Below are 23729 nucleotides of genomic sequence, written 5' to 3'. Positions count from 1 at the left end.
GTGGTGGAGGCAGGGAGGACGCTCAGAACTGCGCAAAACTTCTAAGACGCAGCGGTCCTGCTGGGCGGAAGATACGCTATGGAGAAGGAAGGCGCACCTGAGCAGACAGCCAACGAGGTCGCCACAAGGGGTGAGTGATCCGGCTGGGTAATAGAGGGGCAGGGAATTGTCCAGGGTATTTCAATTTCCCTCTCCCCTCAGGGCGTGGGTAGCTTATTATGCTTGTTTGTTATTTCCAGGGACTGAATGCCCTGCCCATGGGTCGGCCAGTAGGTCCAAAGGAAAAGCTACCTCTAAGTCCAGGCGCTGTGGGTATTGTAACGACAAACTTCCGCAAGACCACAGCAAGCCTTTTTGCGATAAGTGCATCTTTAAGCTGGCAGGCAAAGAAACTGCCCAGGTAGTAAAGGAATGCCGGGCCTTGTAGTCCGAGATGCTAGCAACCCTCCAGTCCTTCAGGACTACATTTGAAAAATGTCAAGGAGAGGGTCTATCAGGTAGACACCCCCCTCTCGCAGGAGGACCTGTCCACATCTTACACGGGAGGGTCCCAGGATCAGATCTCCTACCAGTCTGAAGTGGAGGAGGGTCAGTTTCCAGATTTGAGCTCTGGGGAGGAGGATTCGGACCAGGGTAGCCAGGGGGACGCTAGGCCTGGGAGGTCTCCTCTTTTCAGCGGATGATATGGAGTGTCTGCTAAAAGCCATTTATGCCTCGGAGGACATACAGATGCCCTCTGCCCAGGTATCAGCCCAAGATGGGGTATATAGAGGCCTAGGGAAACTGCAGGCCAGAACTTTTCCGGTTCACCAGTTCCTTAAGGATATAATCCTTAGGGAATGGATGGAACCCGAGCGTAAACTTCTTAGGCTAAAAGCCTGGAAGCAAAGATGCCCTTTAAGGACGAGGAGGAGGAATTTTTTTTTTTTTTTTGATTCCTCGCTTAGATGCTTCCTTGGCACAGATGTCCAAAAGGTCCGATCTCTCCTTTGAGGATTCAGGCAATATTCAGGGCCAGATAGACAAAAAGTCTGAGACTTTGCTCTGGAGGGCTTGGGAGGCGAACGCGGCAGCGATGGCCCCTGCTTGGCTTAATAGATTAATAGGCCACGTCTCACACATAAATGGGAGTCCAAGGAAGTAATGGACTCTCTGGAGATAATAGGCAGAGCAGTGGCGTACGTGGCGGACGCAGCGATGGAGACTACAAGAATCACTGCCAAATCAGCGGCACTTCTAAACTCCCCTAGGAAGGCCCTATGGGTAAAAACGTGGGATGGGGATTTTCACCTCCAAGTCCCGTCTGTGCTGGATTCCCTTTGAGGGCCCCCTGCTCTTAGGCTCGGGTCTGGAGCAGGTCCTCTACCGGTCCACAGAGAAGGGTAAGAAGTTCCCTACGAAGCCTAAGGGAGAAAAGGGCAAGACGTTTTTCTCGTGGGCCCCCCCCCCTCCGACAAAAGGTCAACACAAGGGGAGAAGTGACCAGAGGAAGAAGTGGGGTCTTGGGAAAGGAAAAGAGTACGATCCTTTTTTCCGGCTCCAGTTCTTCCCATAAAGAAACCAAATGACGCCACCATAAAGGTGGGCGCAAGGCTCTGCAACTTCCTTTCAGAGTGGGGGAAGGTTACGCAGAGTCCTCATTTCTTAAGTCTCCTAAGAGAGGGTTACAGACTAGAATTTCAAGTGTACCCTCCCCAAAATTTCCTTATTACTTATCTCCCCAGGGACCCTGTCAGGGCGGAGGGTCTACTGGGAAGTATACAAGAGTTGGCAGAAGAGAGGTTATTGCTCCGGTACCAGCCAGTCAGTCAACCCAGGGGTTTTATTCCCACGTTTTCGTGGTCCTGAAAACCTTGGGCAAGTTTCGATTGATAATGTAAGAAAATTGAATCGTTCCTTATTGCACAAAAAATTCAGGATGGAAAGTATCTATTCTGTAAGGAAGCATCTCCAGGCAGGGGTTTTCATGGTGACTCTAGACCTGAAGGATGCATATTTACATGTGCCCATCGCCCCAGAACACCAAAAATACCTACGCTTCGCAATACGCACGGAGCAGGGGATAGAACACTGGCAGTTCAGGGCTCTCCCCTTTTGGACTGGCTGCCAGTCCAAGGATTTTCACCAAGGTCATTGCCGAAGTGGTGGCCTTTCTGCATCTACAGGGAATAGGCTTGATACCCTACCTGGACGATCTGCTGATCTACAGTCTGGATCAATCGCAGATCCTGATAGACAGGGACAGAGTTCTACTCACCATGGAGGCCTTGGGTTGGAGGGTCAGCTGGGAAAAGTCCTCACTGACCCCATCACAGTCCAAGGTATACCTGGGATACCTGATAGACTCAGTGGCACAGAGCGTTTTCCTACCTGCAGAGAAGATTGCGAGGGTACAGGGAGCAGTGGCCACTCTCCTTGAAGTGAGAGAAACCTCACTGAGAAGCATCATGAGACTACTGGGGCTCATGACCGCCTGTATACCAGCTGTGACTTGGGCACTCCATTCTCTTGAACTCCAACCCTTCCCTCTATCCTCTTGGGGGGGGGGGGGGGGGGAAGCACTAGGGGAAAGGGTATCTCTCAGGGCAGAGGTCGCCCTTTCCCTACGATGGTGGCTCAACGTGGACAATCTGTCGGGGGGTCACCCCTGGTCCCAGGTAGACCCAGTGGTCATAACTACGGACGCCAGCGCTTGGGGTTGGGGTGTTCACCTGGGAGACCAGTATACCCAAGGGTCGTGAAACCGCAACCAGACCAGAGAGTCCTCCAACTTCAGGGCGCTCCTGGCAGTGGGGAAAGCCCTAAACCTCTTCAGAGAGCAGGTTTGAGGCAGAGAGGTGCTGGTCCTCTCAGACAACCTGGTCACAGTATCCTACCTGAACCACCAAGGTGGGACAAGGTCAGGCAGACTGAGAAGGGTAGCACAGGGGATCCTAGAAGAAGCGGAAGGGAAGATTCTTTCGCTCTCGGTGGTACACATAAAAGGGTCACTCAACCTTCAGGCAGATTTTCTCAGCAGATAACCCATCCTTCAAGGAGAATGGGGGTTGAACAAAGAAGTATTTGCTCTGGTATGCAGACGTTTCGGCAGGCCAGAGATAGATTTGTTTGCTTCCCAGAAGAAATGCGAAAGTCCACAGATTCTTCTCCCTCTACAGGGAGCCGAGGGGGCGGATGCCTTTGTTCAGACCTGGAACTTCAGGCTGGCATATGCCTTTCCTCCGCTAGCACTCATACCCAGGGTACTGCAGAAGTTGGCTCAGTCAGGGACAGACCTAGTTTTAGTAGTGCCTTGGTGGCCGAAGAGGGTTTGGTTCCCCACCATTCAGAATTGGTCAGTTGCTCCACCGCTGCGTCTGCCGGTACAGCGAGACCTGCTCTGTCAGGGTCCAGTCCTTTCCCCCCGACCTGGACCTTCTCTCTCTGACAGCATGGCTTTTGAGGGGGAAATCCTCCGGGACAGGGGTTGCTCAGAGTGATAGACACTCTCTTACTCAGTAGGAAGAGAGTTTTCAGACAAATTTACACAAAAGTCTGGAGGGTATTCTTCCACTGGTTAGACTCTAGGGAGGGGGTTCTCCAAACGATACCAACCATCCTAGACCAACCATCCTAGAATTTCTTCAAGAGGGGGTGGACCAAGGGTTGGCAGTTAGCACCCTTAAGGTTCAGGTGGCGGCCCTGTCGGTATTTTTTGACAGGAGGCTAGGACAGGAGCCCCTGATAAAAAGATTTTTATTGGCCAGGGAGACGGTAGCCCCGGTTAGGTCGGTTAGGTGCCCCCCGTGGGACTTTTCTCTGGTATTGGATGCCCTAACAAAAGGGCCCTTTGAGTCGGCGGCTCAGATTTCTGTTAGATTTTTATCATTTGTTAGCCTTCCTTCTGGCCATTACCACGGGCAGAAGGGTTGGCGATATACAAGCTCTTTCTATTAAAGAGCCGTTTCTGCACATCCTGGAGGATAGGGTAATTCTCACTCAGGATCCCTTTTACTTGCCAAAAGTAGCCTCTGTTTTTCACAGAACACAAGAGATTATTCTCCCATCTTTCTGCCAGAATCCTAAGAATGAAAAAGAGAGGAAAGGTTCCATCTCCTAGACGTTAGGCGCTGTCTCCTTATGTATTTAGAAAGGGTGAGAGACTTTAGGAGATCCAGCCATCTACTGATCACCTTCTCAGGGCAGAGAAAGGGTCTGCAGGCTTCTAAACCAACAATAGTTAGAGGGATCAGACAGACCATAACAATAGCGTATAGGCTGGCGGGTAGACCAGTACCAACCCACCTTAAAGTCGCACTCTACCAGGTCGCTGGTGACCTCCTGGGCAGAAAGGGCAGGCGCCTCAATCGACCAGATCTGCAAAGCAGAATATGGACAAGCCATAGGACATTTCTGAGGCCCTACAGAGTGGAGCTGTTGTCCCCTCAGGACTTGGCATTTGGCAAGAAGATCCTACAAGCGGTGGTCCCACCCTAAGGTAGGCCTGAACTTCTTGCTCATCGTCTCAGGTGTGCCGTCCTGGAAGATGACTGGAGAAAATGACCAGTTACACTTACCGGTAACGGGTTTTCTAGGAAATCTTCCAGGACGGCAGGCTTACTTCCCTACCCTTAAATATTGGATATGGTAAAATATGCTAATATATATATATATATATATATATATATATATATATATATATATATATATATATATATATATATATATATATATATATATATACATATATATACATACATACATACATACATACATACATACATACATACATACATACACACACACACATTCCTCACAGAATGTTCCCTCTGGCACTGGTGTGGGTCTATCCTCTGCCATAACTGAGGGTCGGAGGGAGGGGTTGGGACTTTTAACTCTGTTGTTTGTTGTGTTTCCTGTGAGGTGGACCAGTCATCTCTCTCAGGTGTGCCGTCCTGGAAAATTTCCTCGAAAACCCGTTACCGGTAAGTGTAACTGGTCATTTTTTTTTTTTATATACCCGATCGCAAGCTGAAACATTGATTACGAGGTCTTTGCGCTGATTTAACTACATGCTGACCGCCGGCTGTCAAATGACGGCCAGGCGGCGCACCTATTGTGGCGGGAGGCCGTCATATCCCGTTTAAACAGGGAATGCGCGCGATTGTGCGCACGCATCCCTGTTTCTTCGGTGACGGCGTGTCACGGAGACACCGCTCACCACCGAAGGGGGTGAACTGCCATTGGTTATGGCTGTTTACCACGTGATCGCCCGTGATGAAGTCACGGCCGATCACAGATGGTCACACCCCGGCTGTGCACAGCGCATGCACGTGATCGCGCTGCGCGTGCACGTCGGTAACGGCGTGTTCCCCGGGAACACTGCTAGTCACTGACGCTGGTAAACAGCCATTGGCCCGGCTGTTTACCCACGTGATCGGCTGTGATCCTTTCACTAAAATGTAAACAAACCGCAGTAACGAGATGTTACCGGGTTGTTCTCCTCCTCACACACTGATTGTGTGTGAGGAGGAGATTGCGGTAACATCTCGTTACCGCCTAGTGTACACCAATCACACTGATTGCCCCCCCCCCCCAATAAAGAGGACCTGTCACCACCCCTCATAGTACCTGTCAATCACAGTCCATCAGAGTAGCTGTCCCAGCCCATCGGAGTACCCGAGTACCTGTCCCAGCCCATCGGAGTACCCGAGTAGCTGTCCCAGCCCATATGAGTACCCGAGTAGCTGTCCCAGCCCATATGAGTACCCGAGTAGCTGTCCCAGCCCATATGAGTACCCGAGTAGCTGTCCCAGCCCATATGAGTACCCGTCACAGTTCATCTCAGTACCCGAGTACCTGTGACCAGGCCATCAGCGTACCCAAGTACCTATTTGCAGCCCATGTCTCATAGAATATACGTTGGGATGTTTGCTTTCCAAAATGGGGTAATTTTGTGGGTAATTTCACTGTCCTGGTGGTCCAGGACCTTCAAATTGTGATGGGTAGGAATGAAATGAGATGTGTCATTTATGCTCCTAGAACGCCTAAGCGTACTACTTCAATGTTCGGCCTCTCTATGTGGCCAGGCTGTGTAAAAGTCCTACACATGTGGTATCACCATACTCGGGAGGAGTAGCAAAATGTGTTTTGGGGTGTAATTTTTGCTATATACATGCTATGTGTTAGAAATATCTCATAAATTGACAATTTTGTGTAAAAAAATAAAAAATAAAAAAATGCGTTTAAGTTTTTCCACATATTCCAAAAACGTCTGGAAAAAAATTAACCATTCAAAAGACTCATTATGCCTCACAGATTATACGTTGGGGAGTTTTCTTTCCAAAATGGGGTCATTTTATGGGCAATTCCATTGTACTGGTACTCCAGGGCCTTCAAAAGTGTAATAGGTGGTTGAGAAATGAGATGCGTAATTTTTGCTCGTAGAACGTCTGAAGGTACTACATCAATGTTGGTTCTGTATGTGGCCAGGCTGTGTAAAAGTCTCACACATGTGGTATCGCTGTACTCGGGAAGAGTAGCAGAATGTATTTTGGGGTGTCATTTGTTGTATGCATATGCTGTGTGTGAGAAATAACCTGATAATATGACAATTTTGTAAAAAAAAATAATAAAAAAAAAACGTAATTTTGCAAAGAATTGTGGGAAAAAATGACAACTTAAAAAAACTCACCATGCTACTTACTTAATACCTTGGAATGTCTACTTTGTAAAAAGGGGGGTAATTTGGGGGGTATTTGTACTTTCCTGACTTGTTAGTGTCTCAAGAAATGAGGTACACCTGATGTACTGAAGGCCTGATCAGATGTGATAAATTTTCAGTGATTGGCACCATAGTTTGTAGACTCTATAACTTTCACAAAGACCAAATAATATATACTAATGTGGGTTATTTTTACCAAAGATATGTAGCAGTATAAATTTTGGCCAAAATGTATGAAGAAAAATTACTAATTAGCAAAAATTTATGACAAAAACAAAGAAAAAGGCATTTTTTTTTTCACAAAATTTATTTTATTTATAGCACAAAAAATGAAAAACTCACTAGTGATTAAATACCACTAAAAGAAAGCTCTATTTGTGTGGAAAAAAGGACGCAAGTTTCATTTGGGTACAGTGTTGCATGACTGAGTAATTGTCATTCAAACTGTGAGAGCGCTGAAAGCTGAAAATTGATCTGGTCAGGAAGGGGGTGTAACTGCACTGTATTGAGGTGGTTAAAGTGGTTGTATACCCAAATTTTTAACTTTTACCTACAGGAAAGCCTATAATAAGGCTTACCTGTAGGTAAAAAAAAATCTCCTAAACCTGTACGGTTTAGGAGATATTCCCCCTCGGTATGCGCCGCTGACTGCAGCGGCGCATGCGCACAAGGGGATTCTCGGCCTGAAAATCCGGCAGTGGCCGGCCGGAATGAAATCTCCCGCGCGCATGCGCGGGAGTGACGATATCGCGGCTCCGGCCACTCACAGCGCCGGAGCCGCGATACCCGGAAGAAGCGCCGAGGGAGCATGTCAGCTCCCTTGGTGTGGATCGGGCCAGATGTCGGGGCCTCGTTCTAAGGTAAGTATTTCATAATGAGCTAGTATGCGGTGCATACTAGCTCATTATGCATTTTGCTTTGCAGGTTTAAAAAAAAAAAATTGCGGCTTTACTACCGCTTTAATGACAAGCCCTTCCAAAAGTCTCATTATTCCCCCTTCACTCCCCTCATTCTCATTAGCTGTGCATTTGGCCACTAGATGGTGCTACGTATCATAGTCACTCCAGTGACTCCTATCGCCATCTAGTAGGCAAATGTGGAATGTTCCGTTTTTTTTTTTTTTTTTCCTTTGACAAAAAGGCATTCGACCAGCACCGGAAATAGACTAATAACATTCGTTTGTTTTTTTGTTTTTGTTTTTTGTCCTATTTGCTTAGAACGAATATACAAGCATTATTTTTGGGAAATTTTCTATGCATATACTTTTATAAATACACTCCTTTTTAAGTCAATTTGCAGCGTGAAGTTCCACTTTTAAGCATCCGTGTGAAGTCAAATGAATATTACCCTCAATCTCAGTCTGGAACGTTTGATTGCTTTATTCTGATTAGTGACAAGAGCTTCCAATGTCTTATTATTACCCTTCACTCTCCCATTGTCACCAGCTGTGCATTTGGCCACTAGATGGTGCTACATAACGTAGGATAACGCCTATGATTCTTAGCGCCATCTAGTGGGCAAATAGGGATTTTTTTTTTTTTTAAAGCAACATTCTACATTCAACCAGCACAGGAAATGGCCTTATAACATTCATCCTATTCAAATAGAATGAATGTGCATGCACTTACATTGGAGGATTTGCTCTGCAAAACCATATTTTAAAAATAAAATCCTTTGAGTCAATTTGCAGAGTGGAGTTCTGCTTCAAACATCCATGTGCAGCGAAAGTAATATTATACCCTTTGATCTCAGTCTGGAACATTATTGATTGCAATGATGTTACTCTGATTAATGACAAGCACTTCCAATGTCTCAATGTGCCCCTTCTCCACCCTATTGTCACCAGCTGTGCCCAGCCAGGTTGGTGAGATCAGAGCCTCCTGGAGGAAACAATGTATTTTTATTTTGTATTTTTTTTTTTTATTCCCAGCAATAAATCCCCTTCCTTCTTCCCATATATACTGTCTATGCCCGCCCTGCTGTTTTCGGTTGCCGTGGGCACAGCAGATCATTCCATGTGATCGGTTTTGCCGCGTCCTCCAGCGTTTGGGTTTTGGCTACAAAGAATATATAAATATTTAACACCCGTCATCTCTCTGGAAGTGCCATCTCCTGGAAAGCGTTACTATGGCAACCCGCGTGAAGAAAGTCTACAAACCAAACGGATAAGTGGCTGAGAAAAGCAGAATTGGATTTGGGGACCTATGCTAGGGGAAAAATACAAAAGCCGCCATTGCTGTACTCCTCTTTGGGAAAATGCTAGCTGTCTGGCTGCTCCTCCAGAAGCTTCAGCAATGTTTTCAGTTATAGAGCCCAGAACAAGTGGATGGATCAGGAGTTCTGACTTTTTTTCTGACTTCACTTGCTGCTTGCTTGTTCCAGGTTAGGGCCACAGACAGCCAAGCAGCTAGCATGTTCAGGAGGGGGTCAACCATAGCAACTTGTCTCAGGTAGGTCAGTGGTGGGTTTTTTCAGCAATTTGTGGCCCTTTAACTACAGCTGATCTCCATTATAGACCTACCATGCCTTATTCTGCACTGTGTCTCTGTGTGGAGGTGGTCATCTTGGTAGAAGCAGGGTTTTGCTTCCCTGTATCCGGGCTGCTGCCCCCCTCATAACTGGTGATCTGATGACTGGTGAGGAAATGATAGAGGTGGCAGAATTACAGATCCATAGAATGAATGTGCAGAAGTAGGGAGATCCTTGCACTGCAGATCCTCAGGTACAGGTTCCCCCCACAAGGAGAACCACTGCATATCCTCAGGTACAGGTTCCTCTTCAGCATGGGGAACCACTGCAGATCCTCGGGTACAGCTTCCTCTCTAGTAAGGAGAACCCCTGCTGTACCTCAGGTTCAGCTTTCCCCCCAGCAAGGAGAACCCCTGCAGATTCTCAGGTGCAGCTTCCTCTCCAGCAAGGAGAACCCATTGCAGGTCCTGAGGTACAGCTTCCTATTTAGTGAGAACCATTGCAGGTCCTCGGATACGGCTTCCTCTCTAGTAAGGAGAACCACTGCAGATCCTCGAGTACAGCTTATTCTCTAGCAAAGGGGAACAACTGCAGATCCTCAGGTACAGCTTCCTCTGTAGTAAGGAAAACCACTTCAGATCATCAGGTACAGATTCCTCTCTAGTAAGGAGAACCACTGCAGGTCCTCAGGTACAGCTTCCCCTCCACCAAGGAGAACCATTGCAGGTCCTCAGGTACAGCTTCCCCTCCACCAAGGAGAACCAATTGCAGGTCCTCAGGTACAGCTGCTTCTCTAGTTGGGGGAATCATTGCAGGTCCTCAGGTGCAGCTTCCTCTCCAGCAAGGAGAACCACTGCAGATCCTCAGATACAGCTTCCTCTCCAGCAAGTAGAACCACTGCAGATCCTCAGGTACAGCTTCCTCTCTAGCAAGTAGAACCATTGCATGTCCTCAGGTACAGCTTCCTCTTCCGCAAAGAGAACAGTGAGCAGCACAGTAGTAGGATGTAGCCACCAGTAATGGCTGTGATCTCCCTGCAACTGATCTTTTCCTTGTTACTGACCTACAATATCTTGTTCTGAACTATCTCTGTGTGGAGGCAGCCATCTTGGTAAAGGCAGGGTTTTGCTTCCTTGTATTAGAGCTGCCCCCTCATAACTGGTGATCTGATGGCTGGTTGGGTAATGATCGAGGTGGAGGAATTACAGATCCATAGAATAAATGTGCAGAAGCAGGGAGATCCTTGCACTGCAGTTCCCCAGGAACAGTATTCCTCTCCAGCAAGGAGAACAGTGAGCAGCACAGTAGTAGGATGTTGCCACCAGTACTGCTTTTGGTCTCCCTGCAACTGATCCTTTCCCTGTTACTGACCTACAGAGCCTTGTTCTGCATTGGGTCTCTATGTGGAGGTTGCCACCTTGGTAGAAGAGCAGGGTTTTGCTTCCTTATGTCAGACCTGCTCCCCCCTGGTAATTTGATAGGGTGGTGATAGGGGTGGGTAGGGGAACTGAAACACACAGAATGAATGAAGCAGAATCAGGGAAATCCTTGCACTGCAAATCCTCAGGTACAGATTTCTCTCCAGCAAGGAGAACATTGATCAGTGCAACAAAGCAGACCTTCACTTTAATGAGTTCAGGTGTAAGGTTCATTAAAGTTGCAGGTTCAAGGTCCGTCATCCCAATCCTGGCTTCACCACCTGGGGAGCCATTAACGCAGAGCAGAAAATTAGCCAGCAGGTTCACTTTAAGTAATAATCTGTATTGTTCTATTATTTTTAATCACAAGTTTTCTTTCTCTTTTGGGTTTAGGATTTCCTGCGTGCAGCTATTGGCGGTGGTCTCTTCATCATCCTCTCCCTAGTATGTCTAATCCGCGGTGGTGACGGGGCTGGGATAGCCGGATCGGTGAGTAGCAGACTACCAGGGGGTGAAAGGGAATTATGGTGGTCATCTTATTGGGGTGTGGTTTTGTGATGCCGACATTATTATTTTAGCTTAATACCCAACTCCAGGCATACAACCCCCCACTCCCCCCATTCAGGAACTTGTTTTAACACTAAGGGATCTATTTATCAAAATTTTTCATATCTGTTTGTTTGTCCAGTACGTTTTTTCTGTGAAAAAATTGTGCCGCGCGTTCGGTGTGGGCCAAGAATTGAACGTCCTATGTCTTCTACAAGTTGAATGTTGTTAAACGCGTCGGGGAGGTAGCATTATGGCCACCAGATGGAGCTGATGATCATAGTGCATAAGTAGCGTAATGGTCACTAGATGGAGCTGATGATCATAGTGAATAAGTGGCATAATGGCCACTAGATGGCGCTGATGATCATAGTGAATAAGTAGCGTAATGGTCACTAGATGGAGCTGATGCTGTTGGTGCATAAGTAGAATAATGGCCACTAGATGGAGCTGATGATCATAGTGCATAAGTAGCGTAATGGCCACTAGATGGAGCTGAGGATGTTAGTGCATAAGTGTCATAATGGCCATTAGATGGAGCTGATTATCATAGTGAATAAGTAGCGTAATGGCCACTAGATGGAGCTGAAGATGTTAGTGAATAAGTGGCGTAATGGCCATTAGATGGAGCTAATGATCATAGTGCATAAGTAGCGTAATGGCCACTAGATGGAGCTGATGATGTTAGTGCATAAGTGGCGCAATGGCCACTAGAAGGCACTGATGATCATAGTGAATAAGTAGCGTAATGGTCGCTAGATGGAGCTGATGCTGTTAGTACATAAGTAGCATCTAGGGGTCAAAATTAGGTATTTTCCAGAGCCCTGCTTCCCTTCTCTCTTTCTTTTATTTTATTTTTTTTCTTCCATTTCTAACATTCAACCTGTAGATGAAATGGATGTAGATGTAAACCAAATCAGTAAAAATCTCTCATGAGCTTTAAAATTTCTCAGCAGCTTTCATTAAAAACTGCCCCCTCCATGTGTCCAAAGCACCCGTTCTCAGTTGTGGGGTGTGTCGCGTGGGTTCATAAGTATTGACACTGAGGATCTTAGTATATAAATATGACCCTCAGCTCCGCCATCTAGTGGTCAGAATAAGGTATTTTCCATAACCACTCCACAATCCACCTTTTCTCAACAGAGATCGGGAGGCGCCCCCTGGGTTTCCTCAGGGGTGCTGTGAAATGGTGGCACCCCCCTTAGGAAACCAGGGGGCACCTCCCTAACTCCCCACCGTTGAGAAAAGGTGTTTTTGGAGTGGCACACATTGACAGTATGTATAGGAATGCATAAAAGATGGGGGGGGGGGGGGGGGCATTTATTAAGGGACAACCACTAGAGGGAATAGAGCCAGGTACCGATCAAGCGTATGCTGGATATGAACACTAACCGCTCCCCTTGTCGCTCTCAGGTGATTGGGCTGCTGACTGGTATCCTGTTCGCTTATGACGCTTTTCTCACGTTCCCTAAACTGAAGAGGACACATGCACCAGCTGCCACTGGTAAGGGATTATATTGTGTTTATGTGTAATATAATTAATTTTGAAAGTTTATTTTTATTTTATTTTTTTTAAAATTGCGCTTGAAAAACCGCTAAGCAAATAATGCCTAATAAAAAAAAAAATCGCTACAACTGCCATTTTATTCTCTAGGGCCTCTGCTTAAAATGGTCATTTTGTATCTGAATGCCTCGCCGCAAACCACGAGCCAATCCTTCGCTTGAATGGGTTTGCCTTTTTGGCTGCGGTAATGCCCCTCCCCCTCACGCTGCCTTCCTGGGCTCTCTCATCCCACCGGGGAGCCCAGAATTGAAGCCGCCAGCTCTGCTAGATTACCATAGAGTTGGCCGAGGACCGTTGTGTCACATGTGGCGACCCATCGCATTTGGCTACCCGCTGGACTGTGCAAAGCCACCATGTGCGTTCCACCCCTGAGTCCCAGGTTCAAGCCCCACCATCCGAGTGGACATAGAGTTAGATTAAAATAATGGCGGGCGAAGCCTAGCAAGCCAGTGTGGGGCCCTGTGCTGGAACGCATATGGCGTGCGCATGCGCACTTCAGCGGGTAGCAAAATATGAAGGGTAGCCGAATGTGACATGACCCCTGGATCTCTGTGGTCGGAAACTGGACGCCGCGAGTATTTCATCACTTCCTGCTTTTGGACCGATGTAACCGTTACCGCCCTGTGAAAAGGTCTGATCTCGGTTTTGAGACAGTATAAAAATAAAAAAATTGTAAAAAAAATAACTAAAAATAATTAGAAATAAGGATAAGCATAAAATAAAAAATGAAAGGGACAGAGTAATAAAAATAAAATGAGGCCGTATAAAAATAAAACAATTGTAAATAAAAATAACTTTATTTCATATTATTGTATTTATTTTTTATTTACAATTGTTTTATTTTTATACTGTATTATTTTTATTTTTTATTACTATGTCCCTTTTCTTTTTTTTATTAACTTTTATTTCAAATTAATTTTTTTTTTATTTTTTTTATTTGAATTAAAAATAAAAATTGTAATCTTATGTTATTCAATCGAAAAGTTAAACATTACAAACAATGACAAGATACACCAACAATATGCATCGTGTGTGTCAGAACAAAAACATGTCCATGTTACAGATAAAAGGATTGAAAGCATGTATATAAAGCCTACCAGGAAACCTTTTGTGATGGCAATCCTTGTTTTGAAAAAATAAATAAAGCATATAAGCTAAAGTACCCTTCATCCTCAGTTCAGTTAAGGGGATCAAGGCTGCCCCTTGCACAGAGCATCAGACGAAATGATATAAAAATCTGTATGAAAAATATTACATAGGGTTCTTACATTGAGTCAGTAACAATAGATAAGCCAAAGCCATGGTACATTGGCTTGATGGATTCCTAGGGGTGTATTGAAATATAGAGAAAAGAAAAAGGAGCAGAGGCATATAAGAGGGGGCATAGAGATGGGGGACAAGGATCACTCTATCATGGTCCCAGGTCGACGTCATCCAGGCCATGTTCAGCCCAGGAGATAAACTCAGAGGAGTATCGGAACATGGACCATGAGGTCCAGGTGAGCGTAAACTGTTCGTTTTTACCACATTCCTCTGCCAACAGACGTTCCAGGTCCCTTATGCGGTTCACTTCTGTAGCCCAATCCCCCAGGGAAGGCATGACTGTTGATCTCCAATGATGGGGAATCACTACTCTGGCCGCCTCCAGGAAGTGTCGTAATATATCTTTTTTCATGGATTTGAATGTACCAGGGAGTATAGATAAGAGAGCCACCTCAGGTGAGGGGTGTATAGAGGTCGCCATCAGCTTGCAGTAAAGTTTGAAGATCTATCGCCAATACCCTTTCACGGGAGGGCATTCCCACCATATGTGGAGCATGGTTCCCCGGGAGTTAAGACACCGCCAGCAGGTATCTGGTACTTCTGGGTTGAAATGGTTTATAGTCAGTGGGCATCTGTACCATCTCATTACCAGTTTGAATCCCTTTTCCTGCATCTTAGTGGCGAGGGATATTTTGTGAGTCAGGATAAAACATTTATGCCAGTCAATAGGAGAGATAGGGTGTTGTAGTTCTGTCTCCCAGGCCACCGTAAACTGAGGGAGGTCAGAGGAGGAGATATTGAGCAAGAGGGAGTAAAGTTGAGATACCACATGTGTTGGAGGTTCTGCCTGCAAGATCAGTTCCTCAAATCCTGTCGGTTCAGCAAGGATGTCTGGAATGGATGGGAAAGTCTGGATGTAGGAGGTAGTCTGTTGTCTCTGAAGCCACTGCATGGGATGTCGGGAAGTCAGACCGGTAGGGGTATCAGTCCTTAAAGTGAGGTCTGCCCGAAGGACTTGGGCAAGTCTCCTATGGTCTTCTTTTTGCTATGGTCCGAATTTTGATACATACATAGCTGGAGGAAAAGCCGGAGTCCCAAAGAAGGGAGTCATAGGCCCCATGTATTTCGATAAGCCCCTTCTGGTCAGCATACGATCCCAAATCTGGATTGTGTGACGAGTAAGGTCTTTGAGGGGGCCCGACTAAAACTTAGGAGTGAAGCCGTCGGGGCCTGGGCTCTCTCCACTTGGCATACCCGCTATGGCTTTGGCAACTTCGTCCTCTGTGATAGGGGTTTCCAGGTCAGCAATGGTGTCGCCATCTAAAGTAGGGAGCACGTTTTCAAAGACATAGGATAGTTGGTCTTCCATCTCGGTAGAAGTGGAACCTGTTTGTCGAGTCAGAGGGATATTGTACAGGGATTGATGGTCCCTGAATTCCTCAGTCATCTTAGAGGGTGGGGAGACCAATTCCCCCCGTGCCCCCCCGAATATTCAGTTTCTAGGTTCCTAAGTGTTTGAATTGCAGCTTGTTATGGTGGCTGAACATTCCCTTTTTAGACGTGTACCCATTTGGATGAAGGTTCCACGTAGGACTGCTTTTAGTGCCTCCGATTGAAAGGGCAACAATGTCGTATCGGAGGCGGGGTCAACAAAATAGTTAGATATGGTATCTGTAACGCTCGTCACAAGCTTCGAGTTTGTAAGCAACGAATTGTTCAATCGCCATGTCCACTCCCTGATCGGAGTGGAGGGGATTGAAAACGTCGTGTATGGGAGAGTGGTCAGACCAGACCATAGGGTCTATGGTGCATTCAGGTAGGGCTGCAACTAACGATTATTTTCATAATCGATTAGTTGGCCGATTATTGTTTCGGTTAATTACTTTTAAAAAAAAAAGGTAATTTTGCTGCGATTTGCATTCTTTTAATTTTTTTGGCCAATTTGTTGTTGGGCAGATTAAAAAACTCAAATTGCCGCAAAAACGCATTATTGCATGCTTTTCTGCGGCTTCTCCATTGAAGTATATTGAACCAAAAAAAACAAAATGGCAGCGTTTTGCTTTAAAAAAAAAAAAAGACCTGGTCTTTTCCAAATATGCAGCAGCTGGAAAAATCATGGATGTGAACGTGTCCCATAGGAAACCATGTTAATGAACTGTAGTGTGTTTCTGCAAAAAGCACCAAAAAAACGCAGAGGTGTGACCCAGGCCTGAGATGTTTAGTAACATAATGGGGTTAAAAAAACTTAAATTAGTACAAAAAGAGCAAATAATCCCTACTGTAAGGGGTTAATTTTTTACTATGGGACAGTGAAAGTAATATTTACAGTAGCGATTTGCTCTTTTTGTACTATAAAGGGCTAATTTTAGTTTATTTTTTTTTTTTTTATTTTTTTTTTTTAACCCCATTATGTTAGTGGCCGATTAATCGATTATGAAAATGGTAATCGATTAATTTCATAATTAATCAATTAGTTGTTTCGGCCCTACATTCAGGAGACCAATCTAGACAGCTGTGGTCACTCATTAGGTAGTCTATGCGACTATAAGTGTGATGTACATGAGAAGTGGGTATAGTTACGGGATGTGGGGTGTAACGCCCTCCAAACGTCAACAAGACGCAGATCGTAGAATGCACGTTTCAGTGCCCTCAGTTTGGGGAACGAGAGACATGATCGTGAGGTGGAGGAATCTAAAAGTGGTTCTAGAGGTGTTAAAATCCCCTCCCAAGACAAGCTTACCCTCCAGGAATCCTGACGGAATCCTCAAGTACTGCAGCGCAGACGACACTGGATTAACATTTGGAAGGTACATAATGGCTACCATAAATTTGGTGCCTCATAACATGAATTTCACGAAAACATACCTTCCCTGAGGGTCAGACAGATGATCAAGCGCGTCTATAGGGAGCGTCTTATGAAAGGCAATAGACACTCCCTTGGTTTTCTGGGTTGGGTTAGCACTATGGAACCATCTGTTGAAGTATCTGCTGGAACAGGAAGGAGTGGAGGCAGAGTGAAAATGTGTCTCTTGTAGAAGAAGCACATTAACTAGGCGTTTGAGCATCTGATAAAGGATTTGTCCTCTTTTAGCGGCAGTATTGAGGCCATTTGCATTCTATGAACAAAATTGTAGCCTGGGTTGAGAAGTCACTGTGTGGGCCATGATAGAGTGACAAAAAAAAAATATATAATAACAATAGGAAGGGTATCGGAGCAGAGGAAGAGATGTCCGAAGACAGACGGGGAAGGAGAAAAGGGGGGGAGAGATGTGGAAAAGAGGCTGGTCAGAGAGCACCTGGGTAAGGCGGCTCAAGAAGAATACTAAAGTGTCTGTGAAAACGTAACGCTTCGTGAAATATCACGTAGTAGGCACGTATTGTGCCGATCCTATTTAGGGGGAGAGAACGAGGTTAGAATAGCTGAGTTGTGATCCTGACAACTTAGCCGACACATATAACATAAGTGTAACATACCCAATGACCATGGCGTCTATTGCTCAACTTCTTAGTCACTAAAGAGTAGAGTGTATAGCTAATACCATGGTATCCTTGGGCTTCATAAACATTATAGGAGTATACAAAAAATAACGTCGGTGAAGAAGATATGAACTGGCTGGGGACAAAATAAAGGCTCAAGTATTCCCATGTGGTCACGTGGAGGTTGGACACACCAATTACCACATTCATAACAGCTTTATCCAAGATCGTTGTTCTAGCCTAGCTCAGATAACAGTGTAAACGTACATTAGTTGCCCTTGACAAGGTCTACTGGTCTCGAGCTACAGGGATATTTAGGGCTGGTTCTGAGGAGAGACTTGGAAGCCCCAGGACTAAGGATGAGCCGAACACCCCCCTGTTTGGTTGGCACCAGAACCTGCGAACAGACCTAAACTTCGTGTGAACTTTAGAACCCTATTAAAGTCTATGGAACTCGAACGTTCAAAATCTAAAGTGCTAATTTTAAAGGCTAATATGCAAGTTACTGTCCTAAAAAGTGTTTGAGGTCCCGGGTCCTGCCCCAGGGGACATGGATCAATGCAAAAAAAAGTTTTAAAAACGGCTGTTTTTTTCCAGGAGCAGTGATTTTAATAATGATTAAAGTGAAACAATAAAAGTGTAATATTCCTTTAAATTTCGTACCTGGGGGGTGTCTATAGTATGCCTGTGAAGGGGCGCATGTTTCTGGTGCTTAGAACTGTCCCTGCACAAAGTGTCATTTCTGCAGGAAAAAAAGTCTTTTAAAATCATTTGCGGCTATAATGAATTGTCGGCTCCCGTAATACAGAGAACACTCAATGAGTGTTCTCTGTATTACGGGAGCCGACAATTCATTCATTGATTAAAAAAAAAAAAAAAAAAAAGTGTGGGCTGGTATGGATATTAAGGGGAACCCCACGACAAATAAAAAAAAAAAATTGATGTGGGGGTCCCCCTAAAAATCCATACCAGACCCTTTATACGAGCATGCAACCTGGCAGGCCGCAGGAAAAGAGGGGGGGACGAGAGAGCGCCCCCCCCCCCCTCCTGAACCATACCAGGCCACATGCCCTCAACATTGGGAGGATGCTTTGGGGGTATGTGACCCCTCAAAGCACCATGTCCTCATGTTGATGGGGACAAGGGCCTCATCCCCACAACCCTGGCCGGTGGGGTGTGCGGGCAGAGGGCTTATCAGAATCTGGAAGCCCCCTTTAACAAGGGGACCCCCAGATCCCACCCACCCCCCCGTTTGAAATGGTAAAGGGGTACAATTGTACCCCTACCATTTCACAAAGAAAGTGTAAAAAATGGTTAAATAAGACAAACACACTTTTGAAAGATTCCAGCGGTGGTAATCCACTCTTGCTATCCAGCGACGGATAATCATCTCTCCGGGGTCCAGCAATGGCTGATCTTTGTGATTTTCAGTCCAGCGCAGTCCATCCATGCATCCATCTTCTGTCTCCACTGAGGAGACACTGCGTGGATCCCAGCGCCTGATGTTTCTTATATTAGGAGGGCGGGCCACCCGTCACCTGACCCCGCCCCCTCTGACGCTAGTGAGGGAAGCCAGGGGTTCCCCAATGACGTATGGGTGACCCCGCCCCCCTCTGATGTAACGGAACCCCCCCCCCCACAAATGCTTGTGTGCGAATGCATATGTAAATGGCGTATATGTATGAAGACTTATATTCCACGATTTTTTATTTATTATTATTTATATATTTTTATGGGGTGCTGAAAATCATAGGCTTGCCATGCACCCAGCTCATTCTCGTGGCCAAAATGGAGAAGATTCACATACTTACTAGCACCATCTAGTGGTGGAATTAAATATTCACTTACTTTTATACACTCACCAGCCACTTACTGAGTATTGTTGCTGACCATGTCCATCCCTTTATGACTACAGTGTCCCCATCTTCTAATGCCTCCTTCCAGCAGGATAATGTCACAAAGCTCCAATCATCTCACCACTGGACAATGAGGTCTCTGTCCTCCAATGGCCTCCACACTCACCACATCTCATCCAATAGAGAACCTTTGGGATGTGGTGGAATGGGAGATTGGCATCATGGATGTGCAGCCGACAAATCTGTAGCAACTGTGTGATATTATCATGTCACTATGGAGCAAAATCTCTGAGGAACGTCTCCCACACCTTGTTGTATTAATGCCACCAAGAATGAAGGCCAAAGGGGGTCCAACCCGCTACTAGCAATGGGGGCCTAATGAAGGGGGTCCAACCCGCTACTAGCAATGGGGGACCTAATAGTAAAGGGGGACCAACCCATTACTAGCAAGGTGGACCTAATAAAGGGGGTCCAACCCACTACTAGCAAGGGGGTCCTAATAAAGTGGCCAGTGACTTGGCATTATCTCTCTCTACCCCTCTCTATATGATTACATCTTTATGGAAGGAAGTTGTGCCAGAATCCATCCCCCCCGGACTACTTTGGAATTGGGGTCAAAGCAGAAGGGGGGCCAAACACACACAAGATGGGACTGTTGGCACTGTGTGAATTCCAGAGCAATACATTTTACATGGGGGGTTGTTGTTGTGTTTTTTTTTTTTTTCCCCTCCTATAGCAGCAGTGGGGAAGTTGGGGGCTGGGATGATAGTCAAGCTATACAACAAGTGTTCTGGGATTTTTCTTTAACCCCCTTCCTGTCCAAGAACACATGTATTCCTTTTTTTTTTTTTTTTGTAATTTAAACAGGTTTTATTAAAAAATTGTCATGGGGGGGGCGGAGGAGGGACCGGGGAAGACCGACCATATGCAGATTAATGGAGACATAGTTGGAGGTACCTGAACAGCGTAAATTGTTTGTAGCAAAAAAAGTTCTTCCTCGACTGACTATCTAACCTCTACCTATTATTTGTTTTTGTTTTTTGCAGAGTCCCCCGATAATATTTAACTCCATGCCCGACCAGCAGGAGGCGCCCCCCCACCCCCCAGAGTCTCACGCAAGCTACATGCCAACGACATGCCTTTGCCCCCCGACCCTGTGCAGCTGCCCTCCCTGGAGGAAGAGGAAGCGGGGCGGCATATGGAGCGTTGCGCCCCACAGTGGACGGTGTCTGTGTGTACACATAATACAGTAACATGTGTTCCCCCGAAGGCCAATTCACACCACACAGTGCTGTGTGCAGAACGAGCGGGCACCAGTGTGACCGCACTGCAATGGTGAACCCATTGGAGTGCTGCTCTCTTCCTTTTTTTAATTTTTTTTTATGTTTTACAACTTGTATGTGTCCCTCATGTTGTGATGCAGTACAGCGCTGCACAAAAAAAAAAAAAAAACATGTCCTACACTTTTTGAAAAAAAAGAAAAAAATTTTTAAACGCACACCAACGCGGCGCGGGAACGGAAACCATAGAACAGACTGCCTTGTTCTTGTGTTGCGCTCCTGGTGTGAATAAGCCTTATAGGGGTGTCATTTATATTAAAAATAAAAAATGACCTAGTGACACTGCAAATACATTTCTGTGCAAATGGGGGAGGAGAAACAAACGTTAGGCTATTTTCTGTCCACGACGAATGTTCTTTCTTCTGACTCAAGTTTATGAGCGTTTAAAATTAAGTAGCATTATGGCCACTATTGCATTGAACATAATTGCAATTAGCATTATGGCCACTAGATGGCGCTGGTTTTCACTGTAATTATTAGCATTATGGCCACTAGATGGCGCTGGTTTTCACTGTAATTATTAGCATTATGGCCACTAGATGGCACTGATGTTCATTGTAATTGTTAGCATCGTGGGCACTCAATGGCGCCAATGTTCACAGTGAACAAGTATCATTATGGCCACTAGATTAAATGGGTAGTATTATGGCCACTAGATGGAGCTGATGTTGCTTGTAAATAAGTTGCATTATTGCCACTAGATAAAGCAAATGATCATAGTACAGAAGTATCATTATGGCCATTCGATGGAACTGATGAGCATAGGAAATAGGTAGCGTTGTGGTTACTTGGTGGCGCTGATGTTCATTGTAAATAAAAGCATTCTGGGCATTAGATCATAGAAAATAAATACTTATTTGCTACGATCATCAGCTCCATCTAGTGGCCTTAATGATATCATTTACATTGAACATCGGTGGCAATAATGCTAATAATTACACTGAACATTGGTGCCATCTAGTGACCATGATCCTAATAATTAGTGAACATCAGTGCCATCTAGTGGCCATAATGTTAATAATTAGTGAAAATCTGCGCCATCTGGTGGCCATAATGCTAATAATTACAGTGCACATCGGCGCCCTCTAGTGGCCATAATGCTAATAATTACAATGCACATCGGCGCCCTCTAGTGGCCATAATGCTTATAATGACAGTGAACATCGGCGCCATCTATTGGTCATAATGCTAATTTCAGTGAACATCGGTGCCATCTAGTGGCCATAATGCTAATAATTACAGTGAAGGTTGGCGCCATCTAGTGACCATGATCCTAATAATTACAGTGAACATCGGGCGCCATCTAGTGGCCATAATGTTAATAATTAAAATGAACATCATTGCCATCTAGTGACCATACCGCTACTTATGTACTATGATCATCGGCTATTTTTCTGATTCACTGTGTGTGAATGAAGAACGTTTGATCTGGAGAGAAAATTGCCCAATAACATTCGTTTGTACACGCAGTCTCACGTGGAAAATTGCTGTTTTTTTTTTTTTGTTTTTTTTATGCATAAATACACCCGTAAAAGTAGAACAGGTGAAGGTTTTCAGGTCTATTGTATGAATGACGAATTTTGTGTGTACCAGTTTGTTTCTAACTACCATGTGTCCACCATGGAATTACATTTTACTTTTAAAATAAGCTTTTTTTTTTTTTTTTTTTTTTTTTTTTAAATACAGTTCTAACAATATAATAAAAAAACATACTGAAATAATACTGTTGATGTCTGTGAAAATTGGGCAGGGGGACCTCAAACTGATTGGAGGTGAAACTGGTTATATTTAAATTTTTATTTAATTTTAAATTTAATTTTTCATTATATATATATTTTTTAATTTCCTTGTGAAAATAGCAATGGCATCATCACTGTGCTGTACATTACCCGTGCAGAGTAGAAGGATGGACCCAGCAGGCTCCACCCACTACAGGCTGCCTGCACGGAACTACAGGAGGGGGCGGAGACCAGACCAGACACTGCTACTCTCTCTCGTGCAGGGTGACTGGTCTTGTCTCCGCCCCCTCCTGTAGGTATATTACAGAGTCGAGGTGCAGGAGGTGGATTACTGTACAGATCTGAAACAAATACACAAAGATTTGGGAATCTAGAATATAATTTTTTTTTTTTTTTTAACAAACGACTCCCACATTCACCTAAAAGTGCAATACACCTCACATGACCATGCTTTTAAATATATTGAACCCCATAACCTCGTTATTTAATGCTGGTGTATCACTCAGTCTAGTCCTTCCAAGAAAGCAAGGAGGGTCATTTATGTAAAGTCTGGTCTCCCCAGCATCTCTGTCACAGGGCAACCTCTAGTTGTGCTTGTCATGGTTAGGGATGAGCCGAACACCCCCCGGTTCGGTTCGCACCAGAACTTGCGAACGACCCCCGCGTTCGGCACGAACGTTAGAACCCCATTGAAGTCTATGGGACTCGAAGGTTCGAATTGGAAAGTGCTAATTTTAACGGCTAATATGCAAGATAGTGTGCTAAAAAGGGTTTGGCGATCTGCCTCCTGCCTCAGGGGACATGGGTCACTGCAAAAAAAAGTTTTAAAAACTACCGTTTTGGCGGGAGCACTGATTTTAATGACGATTAAAGTGAAAAAAAAAAAGTGAAATATTCCTTTAAATATGGTGCCTGCGGGGTGTCTGTAGTATGCCTGTGAAGTGCCATGTGTTTCCCGTGTTTAGAACAGTCCCTGCACAAAATGACATTAAACGGAAATAACACCATTTAAAACTGCTTGCGGTTTTAATGTTATATCTGGTTCCTGTAATATGGTTGAAAATCATTCAGAAAAATGGCATGGGTAGCCCTCCCTGCCCATTACCAGCCTATTTGGGTCTTGTACGCATATTAAGGGGAACCCCGTACCCATATTAAAAAAAGGAAATGCGTGTGGCCCCCAGGCCCTATATACTCAGAACAGCAGTATACAGGCGGTGCAAACAAGACAGGGACTGTGTAGGTTTGTTGTGTTAAGTTGAATCTGTTTGTCATTTTCAAGCGGTACATTTTTAAAGTGTAGCTCCAGTCAAAAAAAATATCTTTAAGCTTTTTGGAAAACATAGGGAAGGGT

General features: G+C 45.1%; 1 protein-coding gene across 1 annotated transcript in view; it reads left to right on the top strand.

Annotated features, from left to right (window-relative positions):
* Positions 1–22357, top strand: part of LOC143963345 (proteolipid protein 2-like) — a 46661-nt gene extending 24304 nt beyond the window's left edge. Inside the window, exons 3-5 of the mRNA XM_077472996.1 lie at positions 10984–11079; positions 12550–12640; positions 20343–22357. Coding sequence (XP_077329122.1) covers positions 10984–11079; positions 12550–12640; positions 20343–20362 — 207 coding nt within the window. The 3' untranslated portion in view covers positions 20363–22357. The remainder of the gene's footprint in view (positions 1–10983; positions 11080–12549; positions 12641–20342) is intronic.
* Positions 22358–23729: the final 1372 nt, after the last annotated feature.

The sequence above is a fragment of the Lithobates pipiens genome, unplaced genomic scaffold (genome assembly GCF_037356315.1).
Source record: "Lithobates pipiens isolate NorthernLeopardFrog02 unplaced genomic scaffold, aLitPip1_a1.2 Scaffold_1, whole genome shotgun sequence".
In the NCBI taxonomy this organism is placed as follows: Eukaryota; Metazoa; Chordata; class Amphibia; order Anura; family Ranidae; genus Lithobates; species Lithobates pipiens.
Note: the sequence above shows the minus strand (reverse complement) of the source record. Positions and strands in the feature narration are given on the sequence as shown.